We start from the raw sequence: 18,303 nt of genomic DNA on the forward strand, positions 1-18,303 counted from the left end.
TGCCTTTTCTGCCGTGAGAAATACTTCAAATCCTCCTACCACCAAAGTTGCCAAATTTATGTATGTTCCTAAAAATAAGGGTGAATCTTCTAGTAAGGAAACTGCGGATCTCAATCAATAAGTGTTCACCCCAACTTCTTCGCTATCATTAAGGAACCTTTTGCTACAAATGAATTTCTTGATTTCTTGCCTAGGAGTTTTATCATTAATAAAAATAAGGAAACTCCTAAGGGTTATAAGTGTTCAATTGAATAATTGCCAACCAAAGATGACAATACCTAGATCTATTCTTGTTTTTATGCCTAGCTAGGGGCGTTAAATGATAGCGCTTGTTGGGAGGCAACCCAATTTTATTTTTCTTCCTTGACTTTTGTTCCTGTTTAGTAATAAATAATTCATCTAGCCTCTGGTTAGATGTGGTTTTATGTTTTAATTAGTGTTTGTGCCAAGTAAAACCTATATGATCTTCTTGGGTGATAATTATTTGATCTTGCTGAAAAAGTCATAAACTTTCTGCTCACGAAAACAATTGTTAAAAATCACCAGAAAGTGATAAAATACTTATTCCAATTGCAGTAGATCAATAAACAAATTATCTAGGTCTTCCTTTTTTTTCAGATTTTTCTGAGTTACAGAAGTTTGCGTTTGATACAGATTACTACAGACTATTCTGTTTTTGACAGATTCTGTTTTTGTGTGTTGATTGCTTATTTTGATGAATCTATGGCTAGTATCGGGGGGTATGAACCATAGAGAAGTTGGAATAAAATAGGTTTAACACCAATATAAATAAATAATGATTTCATTACAGTACCTTAAAGTGGTGGTTTGTTTGATTTCGCTAACGGAGCTCATGAGATTTTCTGTTGAGTTTTGTGTTGTGAAGTTTTCAAGTTTTTGGGTAAAGATTTGATGGATTTTGGAACAAGGAGTGGCAAGAGCCTAAGCTTGGGGATTCCCAAGGCACCCCAAGGTAAAATTCAAGGACAACCAAAAGCCTAAGCTTGGGGATGCCCCGGAAGGCATCCCCTCTTTCGTCTTCGTCTATCGGTAACTTTACTCGATGCTATATTTTTATTCACCACATGATATGTGTTTTGCTTGGAGCGTCTTGTATGATTTGAGTCTTTGATTTTTAGTTTACCACAATCATCCTTGCTGTACACACCTTTTGGGAGAGACACACATGAATCGGAATTTATTAGAATAATCTATGTGCTTCACTTATATCTTTTGAGCTAGATAATTTTGCTCTAGTGCTTCACTTATACTTTTTAGAGCACGGTGGTGGTTTTATTTTGTAGAAATTATTGATCTCTCATGCTTCACTTATATTATTTTGAGAGTCTTTTAGAACAGCATGGTAGTTTGCTTTGGCTATAAAATTAGTCCTAATATGATAGGCATCCAAGATTGGTATAATAAAAACTTTCATATAGAGTGCATTAAATACCATGATAAATTTGATACTTGATAATGGTTTTGAGATATGAAGGTGGTAATGTTAGAGTTATGCTAGTTGTGTAATTATGAAATTGAGAAATACTTGTGTTAAGGTTGGCAAGTCCTGTAGCATGCACGTATGGTAAATGTTGTGTGACAAATTTGAAGCATGGGGTGCTCTTTGATTGCTTTCCTTATGAGTGGTGGTCAGGGACGAGCGATGGTCTTTTCCTACCAATCTATCCCTCTAGGGGCATGCGTAGTAGTACTTTGCTTCGAGGGCTAATAAACTTTTGCAATAAGTATATGAGTTCTTTATGACTAATGTGAGTCCATGGATTATACGCACTCTTACCTTTCCGCAATTTGCTAGCCTCTACGGTACCGTGCATTGCCCTTTCTCACCTTGAGAGTTGGTGCAAACTTCGCCTGTGCATCCAAACCCCGTGATATGATATGCTCTATCACACATAAGCCTCCTTATATCTTCCTCAAAACAGCCACCATACCTACCTATTATGGCATTTCCATAGCCATTCCGAGATATATTGCCATGCAATTTTCCACCGTTCCGTTTATTATGACACGCTCCATCATTGTCATATTGCTTTGCATGATCATGTAGTTGACATCGTATTTGTGGCAAAGCCACCTTTATAATTCTTTCATACATGTCACTCTTAATTCATTGCATATCCCGGTACACCGCCGGAGGCATTCACATGGAGTCATATTTTGTTCTAAGTATTGAGTTGTAATTCTTGAGTTGTAAGTAAATAGAAGTGTGATGATTTTCATTATTAGAGCATTGTCCCATGTGAGGGAAGGATGATGGAGACTATGATTCCCCCACAAGTCGGGATGAGACTCCGGACGAAAAAAGAGAGGCCAAATAAGCCCAAATAAAAAAATAGAAAAATGAGAGAAAAAGAGAGAATGGACAATGTTACTATCCTTTTTCCACACTTGTACTTCAAAATAGCATCATGATCTTCATGATAGAGAGTTTCTTATTTTGTCACTTTCATATACTGATGGGAATTTTTCATTATAGAACTTGGCTTGTATATTCCAATGATGGGCTTCCTCAAAATGCCCTAGGTCTTCGTGAGCAACCAAGTTGGATGCACACCCACTTAGTTTCTTTTGATGAGCTTTCATACACTTATAGCTCTAGTGTATCCGTTGCATGGCAATCCCTACTCCTCGCATTGATATCAATTGATGGGCATCTCCATAGCCCGTTGATTAGCCGCGTCAATGTGAGACTTTCTCCCTTTTTGTCTTCTCACATAACCCCTATCATCGTACTCTACTTCACCTATAGTGCTATATCCATGGCTTGCGCTCATGTATTGCGTGAGGGTTGAAAAAGCTGAAGCGCGTTAAAAAGTATGAACCAATTGCTCGGCTTGTCATTGGGTTATGCATGATGGGAGCATTTTGTGTGACGAAAATGAAGCATGACCAAACTATATGATTTTGTAGGGATAAGCTTTCTTTGGCTATGTTATTTTGATAAGACATAATTGCTTGGTTAGCATGCTTGAAGTATTACTATTTTGATGTCAATATTAAACTTTTATCTTGAATCTTTTGGATCTGAACATTCATGCCACAATAAAGAGAATTACATTGAAAATTATGTTGGGTAGCATTCCACATCAAAAATTCTGTTTAATCATTTACCTACTCGAGGACGAGCAGGAATTAAGCTTGGGGATGCTTGATACGTCTCCAACATATTTATAATTTTTGATTGTTCCATGCTATTATATTATCTGTTTTGGATGTTTAATGGGCTTTAATATACCTTTTTATATTATTTTTGGGACTAACCTATTAACTGAAGGCCCAGTGCAAGTTACGGAATATCAAATGGAATCCAAACGGAATGAAACCTTCGCGAGGATCGTTTTTGGAACAAACGCAATCCAGGAGACTTGGAGTGGACGTCAAGGAAGCAACGAGGCGGCCACGAGGCAGGGAGGCGCGCCCAGGGGGGTAGGCGCGCCCCCACCCTCGTGGGCCCCTTGTAGCTCCACCGACCTACTTCTTTTGCCTATATATACTCTTATACCCTGAAAACATCGAGGGGAGCCATGAAACACTTTTTCCACTGCCGAAACCTTCTGTACCCATGAGATCCCATCTTGGGGCCTTTTCCGGTGCTCCGCCGGAGGGGGAATCGATCACGGAGGGCTTCTACATCAACGCCATGGCCTCTCCGATGATGTGTGAGTAGTTTACCACAGACCTCCGGGTCCATAGTTATTAGTTAGATGGCTTCTTCTCTCTCTTTGGATCTCAATACAAAGTTCTCCTCGATCTTCTTGGAGATCTATTCGATGTAATACTTTTTGCGGTGTGTTTGTCGAGATCCGATGAATTGTGGGTTTATGATCAAGATTATCTATGAACAATATTTGATTCTTCTCTGAATTCTTATATGCATGATTTGATATCTTTGCAAGTCTCTTCGAATTATCATTTTGGTTTGGCCTACTAGATTGATCTTTCTTGCAATGGGAGAAGTGCTTAGCTTTGGGTTCAATCTTGCGGTGTCCTTTCCCAGTGACAGCAGGGGCAGTAAGGCACGTATTGTATTGTTGCCATCGAGGATAAAAAGATGGGGTTTATATCATATTGCTTGAGTTTATCCCTCTACATCATGTCATCTTGCCTAATGCGTTACTCTGTTCTTATGAACTTAATACTCTAGATGCATGCTGGATAGCGGTCGATGTGTGGAGTAATAGTAGTAGATGCAGAATCGTTTTGGTCTACTTGACACGGACGTGATGCCTATGTTCATGATCATTCCTAGATATTCTCATAACTATGCGCTTTTCTATCAATTGCTCGACAGTAATTTGTTCACCCACCGTAAAATATGCTATCTTGAGAGAAGCCACTAGTGAAACCTATGGCCCCCAGGTCTATTATCCATCATATTAATCTCCCGTCAACTAGCTATTTCTGTTGCCGTTTATTTTGCAATCTTTACTTTTCAATCTATACAACAAAAATACCAAAAAAATTATCTTATTATTTGTATCAGATTTCACTTTTGCAAGTGGCCGTGAAGGGATTGACAACCCCTTTATCGCGTTGGTTGCAAGGTTCTTAATTGTTTGTGCATGTATTAGGGATTTGCGTGTAGTCTCCTACTGGATTGATACCTTGGTTCTCAAAAACTGAGGGAAATACTTACACTACTTTGCTGCATCACCCTTTCCTCTTCAAGGGAAAACCAACGCATGCTCAAGAGGTAGCAGTGCTGCTCTCGTCTACCTCACGAAGGCCTCAACTATGTTGGCTGCCATCGCTCCCGCCGTCATACCACACCGTCGACTCGCTCCGACCACCATTCGAGGAACCCTTATGTGCCAGCTCCCCGACGATGGCCCCTCTCCGCCCACAACAACTTGACCTGGTCCGTGTTCCAGCTGTCGTGGTGTAACACCCCGCATGTAACTTGCCATAATTGTAACTCCGACTCTTGCCATTTCCGGCTATGTGATATGTTTTCCCTCCGTTGTTGGGTTTTGTCTTTCGTTTTGTATTTTGTCATGTCATGCATTTTCATATCATGTCATCATGTGCATCCGAGCATTTTCCCCGTTGTCCGTTTTCCAATCCGGCGCTCCTATCTCCTCCGGTGCACCCCTCTTGTTTTCTTTCGTGTGCATGTGTCAAACTTTCTCGGAATGGACCGAGGCTTGTCAAGTGGTCTTAATATACCACCCGGAGTCTACCGGTCAAGTTTCGTTCCATTCGGAGGTCGTTTGGTACTCCAACGGTTAACCGGGCATCCGCAAAGTCCATTTGAGTGTCCAGCAAAACCCCCCTCCAAAACCAGCCCAAAGCCTACCAAACTCTCTTCCATGCTCTAGGTCGTTCGATCACGATCGTGTGGGCGAAAACCGCACCTCATTTGGAGTCTCCTAGCTCCCTCTACCTATTTATATGTGGGCATCCCGAAAACGAAATCGCAGTCTCCCGTAACCCTAAATCCCCTCTCCGCGGGCGGACGCGTCCAGCGCCCGCCGGACAACCCGCGCCGCCGCCCGTAGCCAGTGGCGTAGTGCCACGTGTCCCACCGCCTCCTCCCTCCGCCGCGGCCCGCTCGGCCCACGGGAGGCCCTCCCGGCCCGCCGCCGCCGCCGCGCGCCTGTCCCGCCCGCCGCCGCCGGCTCGGCCCCGCTTCGCCCCGCCGCCGGCCGGCCGCCGCCGTGCCGCGGTCCCCGCCGCCGACGCCGCCGGCCCCGCCGTCCTCTCCTCCTCCGGCGACCGGCGCCGCCGGCCCCGCCGCCTCCTCCCTCCGGCCTCGCCTCCGGCAGCCCGCGCCGGCGCCGCTCCCTCCTCCGCCGGCGAGCAGCGCCCGACCTCCGCGAGCCCGCGCCCGAGCCGGCCCCGATCCGATCTGGGTCAACGGAGAAGGTTGACCCGAGACCCCCCCCTCTTTTTTTCTAAGTCCCTGAAACATTTCAGTATATGCTCCTGTTCGAGATGCGATAACTTTGTGCATGTAGCTCCGATTCGCGCGTATAATATGTCAAATTGTTCGTCTCGTGATGCTCTTCATTTTGTTCAATTGCACCATTTTCATTAGAGGTCATCTTGATGCCCAAATATTCGTTGGAAGAGGGCTAGTTGCTGTTAATCTCTGGTTCTTATCAGAACTTGGAGATTTGTCATTTTTTGTATCATTTAATCTGTGCATCTTTTGAGCATGAGCTCTACATGTGTTTTGAAGTATGCCATGCCATCTTTTCAGTGGTATAGTCCATGTATTTTTGTGATCTTTGTGGTGACTAGCACAAGCATGCAAAGTAGGCCCCGTAATATTTCTGATTTCAGGGACTTAGTGATTTCTCTAAGTCTTTGTCTGCTGTAATTTTGTTGCCTTGTAAACTTGATGCTACAGAGAGATCCATGCATATTTTGGAGATGTTCAGTAAGGATGTTTTGTAGCTATAGTTGTAATTGATCCATTCCTGCAATTGTTTGCAATTTTAGAGTACTATAGCATAACTCGATCTTGCTCTACTTTTGCTATAAAATATTTCTGGCAGATTCTTAACATGACATGCATTTTTGCCAAGCTTATTGTAGTTGATCCACACATGCTATGTAATTGTTCTTGCCATGGATAGCTTCTTAAACATGCCATCTTGCTGTAGGTATGCTTGTTTTTTCATGCATTGCTCTGTAGTGAGTGCATCAAGCTCACAAAGAGGCCTACATATTAATATTTCTGCCATGCTCTGTTTTCTGCTAAGTCTGAAACCTGATAACGAAACTTGCTATGTTTACATGCTTGCCATCATATCCTCTGGTCCTTTTTGGCTTATGGTCAGTAAGGGACTTTTGTCATGTGCATTTAGTAGAACACTACCATGCCTTGTTTTGCTATGTTAAGTTTCTGTAGCATATTGATTTCGTGCTCTGAACATTGCTACCTGATGCTGATTTCTGCCATGTCCAGTTTTTCACTAAGTCTGTGAACCTGTAATCTTTTGCACTTTTGCCATGCTTGTTTGAGCTGGATATGTTGTGAACTAGCAGTAGCTCAGTGTTCATCTTTTGTCAAGCATCTCCTGTAGATTACTTCCATGTGCTTTGTTGCTATGTTGGGATGCTGTAGTATTGTCACTTTTTGTATTTTAAGTGCTATCTTGCTGTTTATCGCAGATTAGTGTCATTCTTGTTTTGCTTGCCATTTGCAAACCGTGCATCCGATTCCGGTGATCCTTATATCGATTTCGACCGAAATCATCTCATCTTTCCAGTGGCATGCTTGGTTTGCAAATTTACTGCCATGTTCATCATTTTCCTTCCGGAGCACGCATATGCATCACATATCATAACCTGCATATCATACATGTCTTGCATCATGTTGCTTGCGCATTCCTCGTTGTTGATTGTGGTTCCATTTGTTTGTATTCTTGTCTTGGGTAGAGCCGGGAGACGAGTTCGTGAACGAGGAACCTGTCGAGTACACTTACGAGGATCAAGCTTTCGACAACTCTGAGAATCTTGCAGGCAAGATGACCACCCCTCGAAATCACTTCTATCTTTGCTATGCTAGTTGTTTCGCTCTATTGCCATGCTCGCTACCTATCTCTTGCTATATCATGTCTCCTATTTCAGCCATGTCAGCCCCTAACCATCCTTTCCTAGCAAACCGTTGTTTGGCTATGTTACCGCTTTTGCTCAGCCCCTCTTATAGCGTTGTTAGTTGCAGGTGAAGTTGAAGTTTGTTCCATGTCGGAACATGGATATGTTGGGATATCACAATATCTCTTATTTAATTAATGCATCTATATATTTTGGTAAAGGGTGGAAGGCTCGGCCTTATGCCTGGTGTTTTGTTCCACTCTTGCCGCCCTAGTTACTGTTATACCGGGATTATGTTCCTTGAGTTTGCGTTCCTTACACGGTCGGGTGATTTATGGGACCCCCTTGACAGTTCGCCTTGAATAAAACTCCTCCAGCATGGCCCAACCTTGGTTTTACCAGTTGCTACCTAAGCCTTTTCCCCCGGGTTTTCGCGAGCCCGAGGGTCATCTTATTTTAACCCCCCCGGGCCAGTGCTCCTTCGAGTGTTGGTCCAAACTGAGCAGACTGCGGGGCCACCTCCTGGAAACTCGAGGTCTGGTTTTACTCGTAGGATGTCTCATCCGGTGTGCCCTGAGAACGAGACATGTGCAGCTCCTATCGGGATTTGTCGGCACATTCGGGTGGCTTTGCTGGTCTTGTTTTACCATTGTCGAGATGTCTTGTAAACCGGGATTCCGAGACTGATCGGGTTTTTCCGGGAGAAGGTTTATCCTTCGTTGTCCGTGAGAGCTTATGATGGGCTAAGTTGGGACACCCCTGCAGGGTAATATCTTTCGAAAGCCGTGCCCGCGGTTTATGAGGCAGATGGGAATTTGTTAATGTCCGGTTTTAGACAACTTGTCACTTGACCCAATTAAAATACACCAAGTGCGTGTGTAGCCGTGATGGTCTCTTCTCGGCGGAGTCCGGGAAGTGAACACGGTCTGTGTTATGTATGACGTAAGTAGGTGTTCAGGACCTCTTCTTGGTCATTGCTAGATGACGCTCGTTCCATTGCTTCTCTTCTCGCTCTCATTTGCGCAAGTTAGCCACCATATATGCTTTTGCCGCTGCAGCTCCACCTCTTAGCACCTCTTTGTCCTATAAGCTGAAATAGTCTTGATCTCGCGGGTGTGAGATTGCTGAGTCCCCGTGACTCACAGATACTTCCAACACCAGTTGCAGGTGCCGACGATGCCAGTGCAGATGATGGCGTCGATCTCAAGTGGGAGTTCGACGAGGAACGTGGTCGTTACTATGTGTCTTTTCCTGATGATCAGTAGTGGTGCCCAGTTGGGACGATCGGGGATCTAGAATTTGGGGTTGTCTTATTTTCATCTGGATTTTGACCGTAGTGGGTCTATATGATTGTATTTTGGATGATGGATGATGATATTCATGTATTGTGTGAAGTGGCGATTGTAAGCCAACTCTTTATCCCATTCTTGTTCATTACATGGGATTGTGTGAAGATGACCTTTCTTGCGACAAAACCACTATGCGGTTATGCCTCTAAGTCGTGCCTCGACACGTGGGAGATATAGCCGCATCGTGGGCGTTACACGTGGCTACACTAGTAGGCGGCAAGGTTGCTACAACAAGGCCAACGTCTAAGAATTATCGGCGAACCTTGTGTGGCAGTTTCACCGTGGCCACAGAGCTCTCCTTCCAAAGGAATCGGGGGTCTTCTTCCCCCACCTTGCCCCGAGAACACCTCCTCCTCCCGCCTTCTTCCTCTAAGCCTCTCCCGCCACCGCACCGACCCATCCACCAACCAGGTCACCTCCCCCGCCTTCCACCCCCCCCCACCGCCACCTACGGCCCCGGAGGTTCGGCCCGGCGTCGCACCCCAGATCCGCATAGCTGGAGGCGGTCATGATTCGCGGCCCGAGTCACAACTCTAGTGAGGTGGGCCATGTGGCTAGGAGCCACGACCTCCCGTACATGCCGGAGCTAGCTTGCCTCGCCTAGAGCACCGCCTCGAGCCATGGCTCTCACCTCCAATGCCGAGGCGTGGGAGGCACTCTGACGTGGCATCGGCCTCCCGCCAGCTTTACAAGTTGGTCTAGGATGGAGGAGGAGTAAGAGAAATGATACACTGATGAGTGAGCCCTATATAGTTTAACAGTTCAATAAAACGGGTATGAATTTTCCTTGGCATGTTAGCACTGACAATGGACCCATGCTATCATATATTGCGTCAAAACGCAGTCAATCGAGATTTTAGTGCTTTTGGCAAACAAAAATCAATGGTTAAAGGGACAGTGGTATCCTCAGCCCACCAGGGTTCAAACCCTGCTGCTCGCATTATTTCTGGATTTATTTCAGGATTTTGGGCGACGCGCTTTCAGTGAGGAGACATTCCCGTCGACGACGAGGCGATTACGATGACTTCGTAAATCTCAAGATGATATGTCGGCTCAGTCTCTCGAAGATGCTCATAGCAGGGTTAGAGTGTGCGTGTGTGCGTTTATAGGGATGAGTGTATGCGCGTTTGTATGAGCTTTGCGTCTGTACTTAAAAAAAATGATGGTTTTTGCAGATTGATAAAACGGTGACTTTTTCTTTATCCATCGTGCACAATTACGGTGGTTTTTGGCAATTTACTCTCCCAGTCCCGACGCCGCGGTCGCAGCCGCAGCCGCAGCCGACTGGACGCCGCAAGCCGCGCGCAGCGCCGGTGAAGAGCCGGACCTGTCACCTCCTCCGCTCCCGTCAGTTCCGGCCACTTCACTGCGAGCCCCACTGACCCTCAAAGGCCTCAACATGGCAGGTCTGCTGCTGCGTAGATTCATCGGGATCCAGCCCCGGGCGCCGATGACCGCCGCCGGTGGAGCCGCGCTCTTCTACGCCTCGTGTCCCTCGTCGCCCCGCACCGTCGTACGAGACCAAACTCTAGACTCGCACCCATTTATCCTCCGCTTTGCTTCGTCCATCTCGAGGCGTCCCTAACTGAGGGGAGAAACAAGTTTTTGTATGCCTCACCGTGCCCCATGATTGCAGGCGCACCTGGAGGTGAGGGGGGAACAGGCCGCTGCTGAAGCTGGTGAGCTGCAGCCCCGTTCGTTTTAAACCTCTTTCGACCTAGATCTCCTGGCTCTTGATTGTGTGCATTAACCTAAATTTACATCTCTGCTTATTTATATCTTTTTTGCCATATTATGCCATCTCCTGATGCACGCTTCTGAGTTTGAGGCCAGGTGAGGAGAGAACTCCGCAATTATTTAGAACAACAATGAACTCAGACGAATTATGTAGGCAGATGAACCTCGGTAGAGTGCATTGAGGGCAAACCGGAAACAATCTCGTATTTTCATGTATTCATTAGAGGCTCAATGATTTAATTTTACAAACGAAAACTTATCTTTTTGCAAAAGAAAAAAAAGGCAATCAAGCTGTACTAACTTGGGGTCCTAACACCTTACTTTGTGATTCTCAGTAGGAAAAATATCTGTATCAGCTGTCAGGATCACCTTTTCCTGCCCTTGATTAATGCTTGCCTAGTTAATCCATACTGCTGTGACTGCATGTGACGCTAATAATTCCAGTCCTGTAAAAAAATAAGTATGCATTTGTATTGTTTCAGAATTATCAAAGAAGAGTTGTATCCCATGCAATTCAAAGGATCTGCACGCCATGTCAGAAGATTCTGCTAAAAAGTCCCTTGAACAGGTTTCTTTCTCATACTTTGTTATAGTGAAGAACTTGATTAAGACCAGTGCTATTCCATTGATTGACCCCTTGAAAACAGGTGACTGGTTGGGAACTGAAAAATGAAGGTGACATTTTGAAATTACACAGAGCATGGAAGGTGAAGAATTTTGTAAAAGGACTTGAGTTCTTTCAGCTTGTTGCTGCTGTTGCTGAGGAAGAAGGTCTCTTCTTTTCCTCTGTTCCACATATTCACATTGTCTCATTTGTCAAATTCAATAAAAAAAAATTGCTGGAAAGTTTCTAATGTCCAACTGGCTTCCTGTCCTACAGACCTCAATCCTCATTGTAATGGAATTTAAGAATATCATTGGCACATACATACCGCAGCAAGTCGTACTGCTAATAATTATATGCTCAGTACCCCAGTATCTTCAGTTCTTCACAGTGATATCAATTGTCTGCGTTCTTAACTGAATTCCACATAAATATACATCATAGCTACCCAGCCCTCTCTAAACCTGGGACCTCCTAAATAAATGTTATCAACGAATTACTCGAAGATTTCAGAAGATATATTTCCCCTCATTTATCCATGGTTGTGATAATCAAACTACTTTCGTTCAAACTTTGCTATGTATGTGTTGCATTTGTTCAAGTTACATACTGCAATTCCATTTAGCATGATGAGAGATTTTATTTTACATTTCTAAAGGAAAATGCTACTGAAATTGGTCATGATTTTTTTTTAATTCACTCAGAATCCAACAATTTTCTTGGCATGTCTTGTTTGTTCGTTTCAGTAACAATCTGGGCAAAGTATGTTTAAACAGTTATGTTTTCTCAGGTCACCACCCAGATCTTCATCTCGTCAGTTGGAACAATGTGAAAATCGATGTCTGGACTCATTCAGTCAGTAAGTGTTTCATATGGTTATTTTGGCTAATTGATTTTGACTTCACATTTACTCTAGGATTTCACGGACTGTCTTTTAGTCAAATCTCTCTTTAAAAATTTGAGTACTCGCCTCACTACTTTTCACAATGAATCTTATCAATAACTACCTATGCTTGATTTCTGAGAAAAACGTAGCAGCATTGTTATAGTAGATTATTAAATCCCTGGGACCTAGTAAACCAATTTTTGTGCTGTAGTGAACAGGGACGGTGTACTAGCTATTCAGTTGCTTTTTTAGGAACACTGACAGGTTGACAGTGGTATGATGTATGACCTAATTTTTAAGCAGCAGGCCAAATGATCATGTTCAAAACATTTGCCGCTCATGCTTCAAAGATTATTCCCATGGTTGTTAATTTTGTTAATACCATGATAAAGTACTTTAGATGTTATGAATGTATTGATGATATCGGGTTCGAAGTCTTTTGAGCATGCAAAATTCATAGATACTTAGGTGCTTGCTGCCTATTGGCAGTTAGGCGTTGTCATGATAAAAAAAATGCGTATTTCTTATAGGGAAATTTGATCAACTTAAAATGAAGAGAACGAGCCATAAAAAACTGGTTCATTCATCGTGAACCAATGCTAAAAAACACAAGCAAAATAAAGGACTCACCAAGATGTTTGTTTATAATTATTTGTTTATCGTGGTATCAGGAGGTTTAACAGATAATGACTTCATCCTTGCTGCAAAGATCAATGAACTCAAGCTAGAAGGCCTTTTGAGCAAGAAAAAGGCTACTTCCCATGAGTAGCTTTGGGAGATCAAGCAAATGACCCTTGTTTTGCATGCTCTCTGTTTTACTACCTTCGTCCCATAATATAAGAGCGTTTTATACACTAGTGTAGTGTCAAAAACGTTCTTATATTATGAGAGTAACTTTTAATGTGTAGACCCCAAGAAATGTCCTTTTATATTGTCTGTGATGATTGTACATGCCGTTCCAAAATGAGTACTTCCGATGTGAATTCCACTTAACCTTTGGTGAGATCTATCCGTTCTGGGCGATGTGTTTCTCTGATGATACGAATCTGGGTGCCATGTCTGTATCTTCTGAATATATTCAGTAGTTTGAAGGTGCCATGTATGCAATGGCGTAGATATATTATGATCATCTACCGTGTCGCCAAAATATTCGAGGCTTCCTAGGCTCTGTGTAACACCCCACCCATGGGCTGTCACCCTATACTTCGTAACCGGGCTTGGGCTACGAGATGGGCCGTCCATTGGAGGTTTGTTTCCACACGGCATAGCCTACATATGCAACCGGGAGAGCACATGGAACGGCAGCGAATGAATGAATCGTCTTTAACCTTCACTTCCTCTGCTCTCGTTCCTCTTCCCCTGCTGTTACTGTATCTCACCTCCTTTTTGCTAATTTCTCACCCCAAATTCCTCTGTATCCTTTGAATTTTTATCGAATATTGGTGTTGAATTATCTATCCGTTCGATCTCTGTACTTGGGTTGTGACAATTTGGTAATCAGAGCCGGTTGATCCAACCAATTTTTTTGCTGCCCCGTGATTTGTTCGTCCACTCGATCGGTAACATCCATCGCGCTCGGTGCGACTTCTTTCGAGAGGCCGCCTGAAATCCGCCGCGGGGTTCGATCTTCGGCAACAGTCGCAACGGCACCATCCCAACCACTCGCTCACACCCATCACCTCCTATCCATCGCTCACACTCATCACCTCCTATCCGCCATGGAAGAGAGCACGGGAAGCCTCACCAAGCTCATGGAATAGTTGCTGAACCGCTTCGACGACCAGCAGGCCGTCGCGGACAAGCTATTCGAAGCGCAGCTCGCGTGTTCAACAAGCAGGTGTCGCAGGATCTCGGGAGTTTGGGGAACCAGATCGGGCTCACCCAGGCCGATCTGGCCGACACGCTCCGAGCTGCCTCACCGGACGCGACCTCTGCCACGGAGTGCGGCTGCCACGGGCTTGGCCGCTTCTCTCACCATCGAGGTGCGGCCAACTCAAGACCAGCAAGTTCGCTCGCCTTTATCGCCACCGGTTAGGCCATCACCATCGGCGACCATGCCCACCCCGTTGGCGCGCCTCGTCAACGACGGACCACCCCTGCTCACCAACCGCCCACCCCAACTACAGCAACACCTGCCAATCACGCCATCGCCGCCACGGTCGACCACCGACAGCTGGGCACAGCTCCGGGCGAGTTTTGAGAAGGCTCTCGCAAGGATGGAGGCCTTGTCCACCACCGCTGCATCTACCGGAGCATCGCCACCGTCAGACTCCGCATCAGTGAGCACTGAGAATGTTGGCAAGAGGCAGCGGGCAGCCGTCGTAGCTCCACACACACAGGCCGACGACCACAAGGCCAGCAACACCTGAATCACAAGCGAATTCCCACCTTCTACAGGCATGTTTCCGGCTGTTGCAATACCCGCGGAGACTATGCGAGTCTCTGAGCTGGAAACACTGACGCCCAACAGGTGTTCGACGGAATGCCCCAGTGATGAGGCCAACAAGGGGACACATGTAGTCACGCTGGGTGCATCTACCTCAACCACCCCACTGCTCGGCAACATCCACTCTGTCCCTTCAACACTTTTGGTGCGTGTGGATGCCGATGAGGTCACTACAGATCATCTTCATGATGAGAAGCCGCAGCATATTGATATTAGCTCCGAAGCCTGGCTGCAGCTCAATGGAGAGGGCTATGCATACCTGCACCCCCACGCCATGCTTTCACGACTGTTGTTCGGCGACCACCAAGGCAACGCCCCACCAAAACTGTAACGCCCGGATAATTAAGCTACAGTGAAACTCTGCTAATGATGCCACGTCACCTTCGTTACTGTTGCTAATCTCTCGTTAGTTCAAAAACCGATTCAAAAATCAAATTCAAAATATGTCAAACAACAAAAAATTTCAAACCTTGAAACAAAAATGTTCGGTGGGTGCCAAATATTGCATTGGTAATTATTGTGGAGAAAACATTTTTTTATAAAGTGCCTAAATATTTTAAAGGAAATAAAGAAAATAAATGAAAGAACTAAATCAAAAAAAGGGAAACAAACCCCCCGGGCCACGGCCTAGCAGGCCACCAGGCCGCCCGACCGGCCCACTCCCTCTCCATAACCCCCCCCCCCCGAAACCCTAGTTGTTCTCCCCCGTCGCCCCACTCGCTCCCCCACTCCCCTCGATTGGATCTGGATCGGGAAGAGCCTGATCCCCTCGCCCCTCCACCCCCGACGCCGACACCGGCGCCCGGAGCTTCCCCGCCGGACTGCCTCCTCCTCCTCACCGGCATGCCTCCTCGTCACTGGTCGTCTCCGTCATCCTCCTCGCCCCCCGTTGCCACGAACCCTACGACCCCCGTGAGCGACCCCGATCCTCCTGTCTTCCTTCCCCGCGCACGCGCTCGAACCCGTGCCGCGCACCGCACCCCGCGGTGAGCGCCTCGTGCCCCCCTCTTGCAGTCCTACTGCGCGCCCGCCCACGCGGGGTTGCGCCCGCTGCCGCTCGCGCCTCCGACCAGCCCGTGCTGGCCTCACCCCGCCTCGTCTGCGCGCGCGCCCGCCGTGGCCGCGTTCAGTCATCGCCGACCCCGCGCTGCACCGCCACGGCCACCGCTGCTCCCGGTCGCGCCTGCCCGCGTGCTTGCTGCTGCTGCTCCCGCATCAGATGCTGCTGCTCTGCATCACTGCACCCGCGACGCGCCCGCCCCGCCATGCCGCTGCGGCCCTCCAACCGCACGCACGCGCGCCCCCTCGTCACTGCTCGCCGGAGGCCACCCGTCGCGCCGCGCCGTACATCCCGCCATCGGCGCGCCACCGCCCTGCTGCTCCCTGCCGCAGCCACCTCCGCCGCCGCGGCCATCCCGCCTTCCCTGGCTCTGGCCGGCGCCGGCGTGCGTCGGGCCTGCTCAGTGCCCCTCGGGCACCCGTCCGTTTGGGTGCCCGCACCACCGCCCGTTTACATCATGCCCGTTAAGGCCCGCTGGCCCTATGACAGCTGGGCCCCGCCCCCCTGTGACAATGACTGGTGGGCCAAGCCCCAGAACGTTTTAAAATAAAAATGAATTAATCAAATTAATTAATTAGTGAATTAATTAAGTTAATTAATCCTATTTAATTAATCTGATTAACTTGTTAGTTTAATTAAACAGTAATTAGTTTAACTAAACCCTAATTAACCTAAACAGAGTATGACAGGTGGGTCCCACTCGACCCACACGTCAGTTTGACCAGTCAACACCTCTACAAATGATTTAAAACTTTAGAAAATCATATAAAATAAACCGTAGCTCAGATGAAAATACTTTCTACATGAAAGTTGCTCAGAACAACGAGACAAATCCGGATACGCAGCCCGTTCGTCCGCCACACATCCCTAGCATAGCAAACTCGCAACTTTCCCCCTCCGGTTCATCTGTCCGAAAACGCGAAACACCGGGAATACTTTCCCGGATGTTTCCCCCCTTCGTCGGTATCACCTACTACCGCGTTAGGGCACACCTAGCATCACGCTTTGTCATGTGATGCATCGTCATGCATTTGTTTGCATTGTATTTATTGTTTCTTCCCCCTCTCCTCTCGCTAGACACCGAGACCGACGCCACTGCTACCCAGTACGACTACGGTGTTGACGACCCCTCCTTCTCGGCTGAGCTTCCAGGCAAGCCCCTCCCCCCTTGATCACCAGATATCGCCTATTCTACTCTCTACTGCTTGCATTAGAGTAGTGTAGCATGTTACTACTTTCCGTTAATCCTATTCTGCTGCATAGCCTGACCTTGCTACTACTATTGTTACCTTTACCTGCAATCCTACATGCTTAGTATAGGATGCTAGTATTCCATCTGTGGCCCTACATTCTTGTCCGTCTGCCTTGCTATACTATCGGGTCGTGATCACTCGGGAGGTGAGAGTGCCCGCGAGTGGATCTTTGTGGCGAAGCAACAGGGGAGGTTGAGACCACCTAGGAGAGAGGTGGGCCTGGCCCTGGTCGGCGTCCGCGGTTACTTCATAATAACACGCTTAACGAGATCTTGGTATTTGATCTGAGTTGGGTCGTTGACCTTATACGCACTAACCGTCATGTGGGACAAGCTATGGGCAACCGGCGTCGTGGTATCAGCCGAAGCCTTCGTGACGTCAGCGACTGAGCGACGCGCGCCGGATTGGACTGGAACGCCTACTCTTGTATAAGGGAGGCTAGGTCTGCTTCCGGCCGCGTTCGCAACGTGCAGGTGTGCAACGGGCGATGGGCCCAGACCCCTGCGCGCATAGTTTTTAAACCGGCGTGCTGACCTCTCTGTTGTGCCTAGGTAGGGTTGCGACGTGTTGATCTTTCGAGGCCGGGCATGACCCAGGAAAGTGTGTCCGGCCAAAGGGGATCGAGTGTGTCGGGTAATGTGGTGCACCTCTGCAGGGAAGTTTATCTATTCGAATAGCTGTGATCTTCGGTAAGAGGACGACTTGGAGTTGTACCTTGACCTTATGACAACTAGAACCGGATACTTAATAAAACACACCCTTCCAAGTGTCAGATACAACCCGGTGGTCGCTCTCTAACAGGGCGACGAGGAGAGGATCGCCGGGTAGGAGTATGCTATACGATGCTACTTGGTGAACTTACCATCTACTCTCTTCTACATGCTGCAAGATGGAGGCTGCCAGAAGCGTAGTCTTCGACAGGATTAGCTATCCCCCTCTTATTCTGGCATTCTGCAGTTCAGTCCACCGATATAGCCCCTTTACACAGATACCCATGCATATGTAGTGTAGATCCTTGCTTGCGAGTACTTTGGATGAGTACTCACGGTTGCCTTGCTCCCCCTTTCCCCCCTTTTCCCTTCTTCCTGGTTGTCGCAACCAGATGCTGGAGCCCAGGAGCCAGAGGCCACCGTCGACAACGACTCCTACTACACCGGAGGTGCCTACTACTACGTGCAGGCCGCTGACGAGGACCAGGAGTAGTTTAGGAGGATCCCAGGCAGGAGGCCTGCGCCTCTTTCGATCTGTATCCCAGTTTGTGCTAGCCATCTTATGGCACCTTGTTTAACTTATGTCTGTACTCAGATATTGTTGCTTCCGCTGACTCGTCTATGATCGAGCACTTGTATTCGAGCCCTCGAGGCCCCTGGCTTGTATTATGATGCTTGTATGACTTATTTAT

General features: G+C 47.0%; 1 protein-coding gene across 1 annotated transcript; it reads left to right on the forward strand.

Annotated features, from left to right (window-relative positions):
• Positions 1 to 10,118: 10,118 nt before the first annotated feature.
• LOC123078733 (pterin-4-alpha-carbinolamine dehydratase 2, mitochondrial) lies at positions 10,119 to 13,135 on the forward strand. The gene is made up of 6 exons (XM_044501329.1): positions 10,119 to 10,428; positions 10,552 to 10,594; positions 11,135 to 11,220; positions 11,300 to 11,423; positions 12,047 to 12,115; positions 12,814 to 13,135. The coding sequence occupies exons 1-6, from the start codon at positions 10,315 to 10,317 to the stop codon at positions 12,909 to 12,911; spliced, it is 534 nt and encodes a 177-aa protein (XP_044357264.1). The 5' UTR covers positions 10,119 to 10,314; the 3' UTR covers positions 12,912 to 13,135.
• Positions 13,136 to 18,303: the final 5,168 nt, after the last annotated feature.

The sequence above is a fragment of the Triticum aestivum genome, chromosome 3D (genome assembly GCF_018294505.1).
Source record: "Triticum aestivum cultivar Chinese Spring chromosome 3D, IWGSC CS RefSeq v2.1, whole genome shotgun sequence".
Lineage (NCBI taxonomy): Eukaryota > Viridiplantae > Streptophyta > Magnoliopsida > Poales > Poaceae > Triticum > Triticum aestivum.

What these genes read in the sequence shown, in the direction of transcription:
- LOC123078733 (XM_044501329.1), top strand. Translation starts at nt 10,315, where the DNA reads ATGGCAGGTCTGCTGCTGCGTAGATTCATCGGGATCCAGCCCCGGGCG. An exon ending in TGCTGTTGCTGAGGAAGAAG is followed by an intron (nt 11,424 to 12,046) that starts GTCTCTTCTTTT and finishes ATGTTTTCTCAG; the next exon opens with GTCACCACCCAGATCTTCAT. An exon ending in TGTCTGGACTCATTCAGTCA is followed by an intron (nt 12,116 to 12,813) that starts GTAAGTGTTTCA and finishes TCGTGGTATCAG; the next exon opens with GAGGTTTAACAGATAATGAC.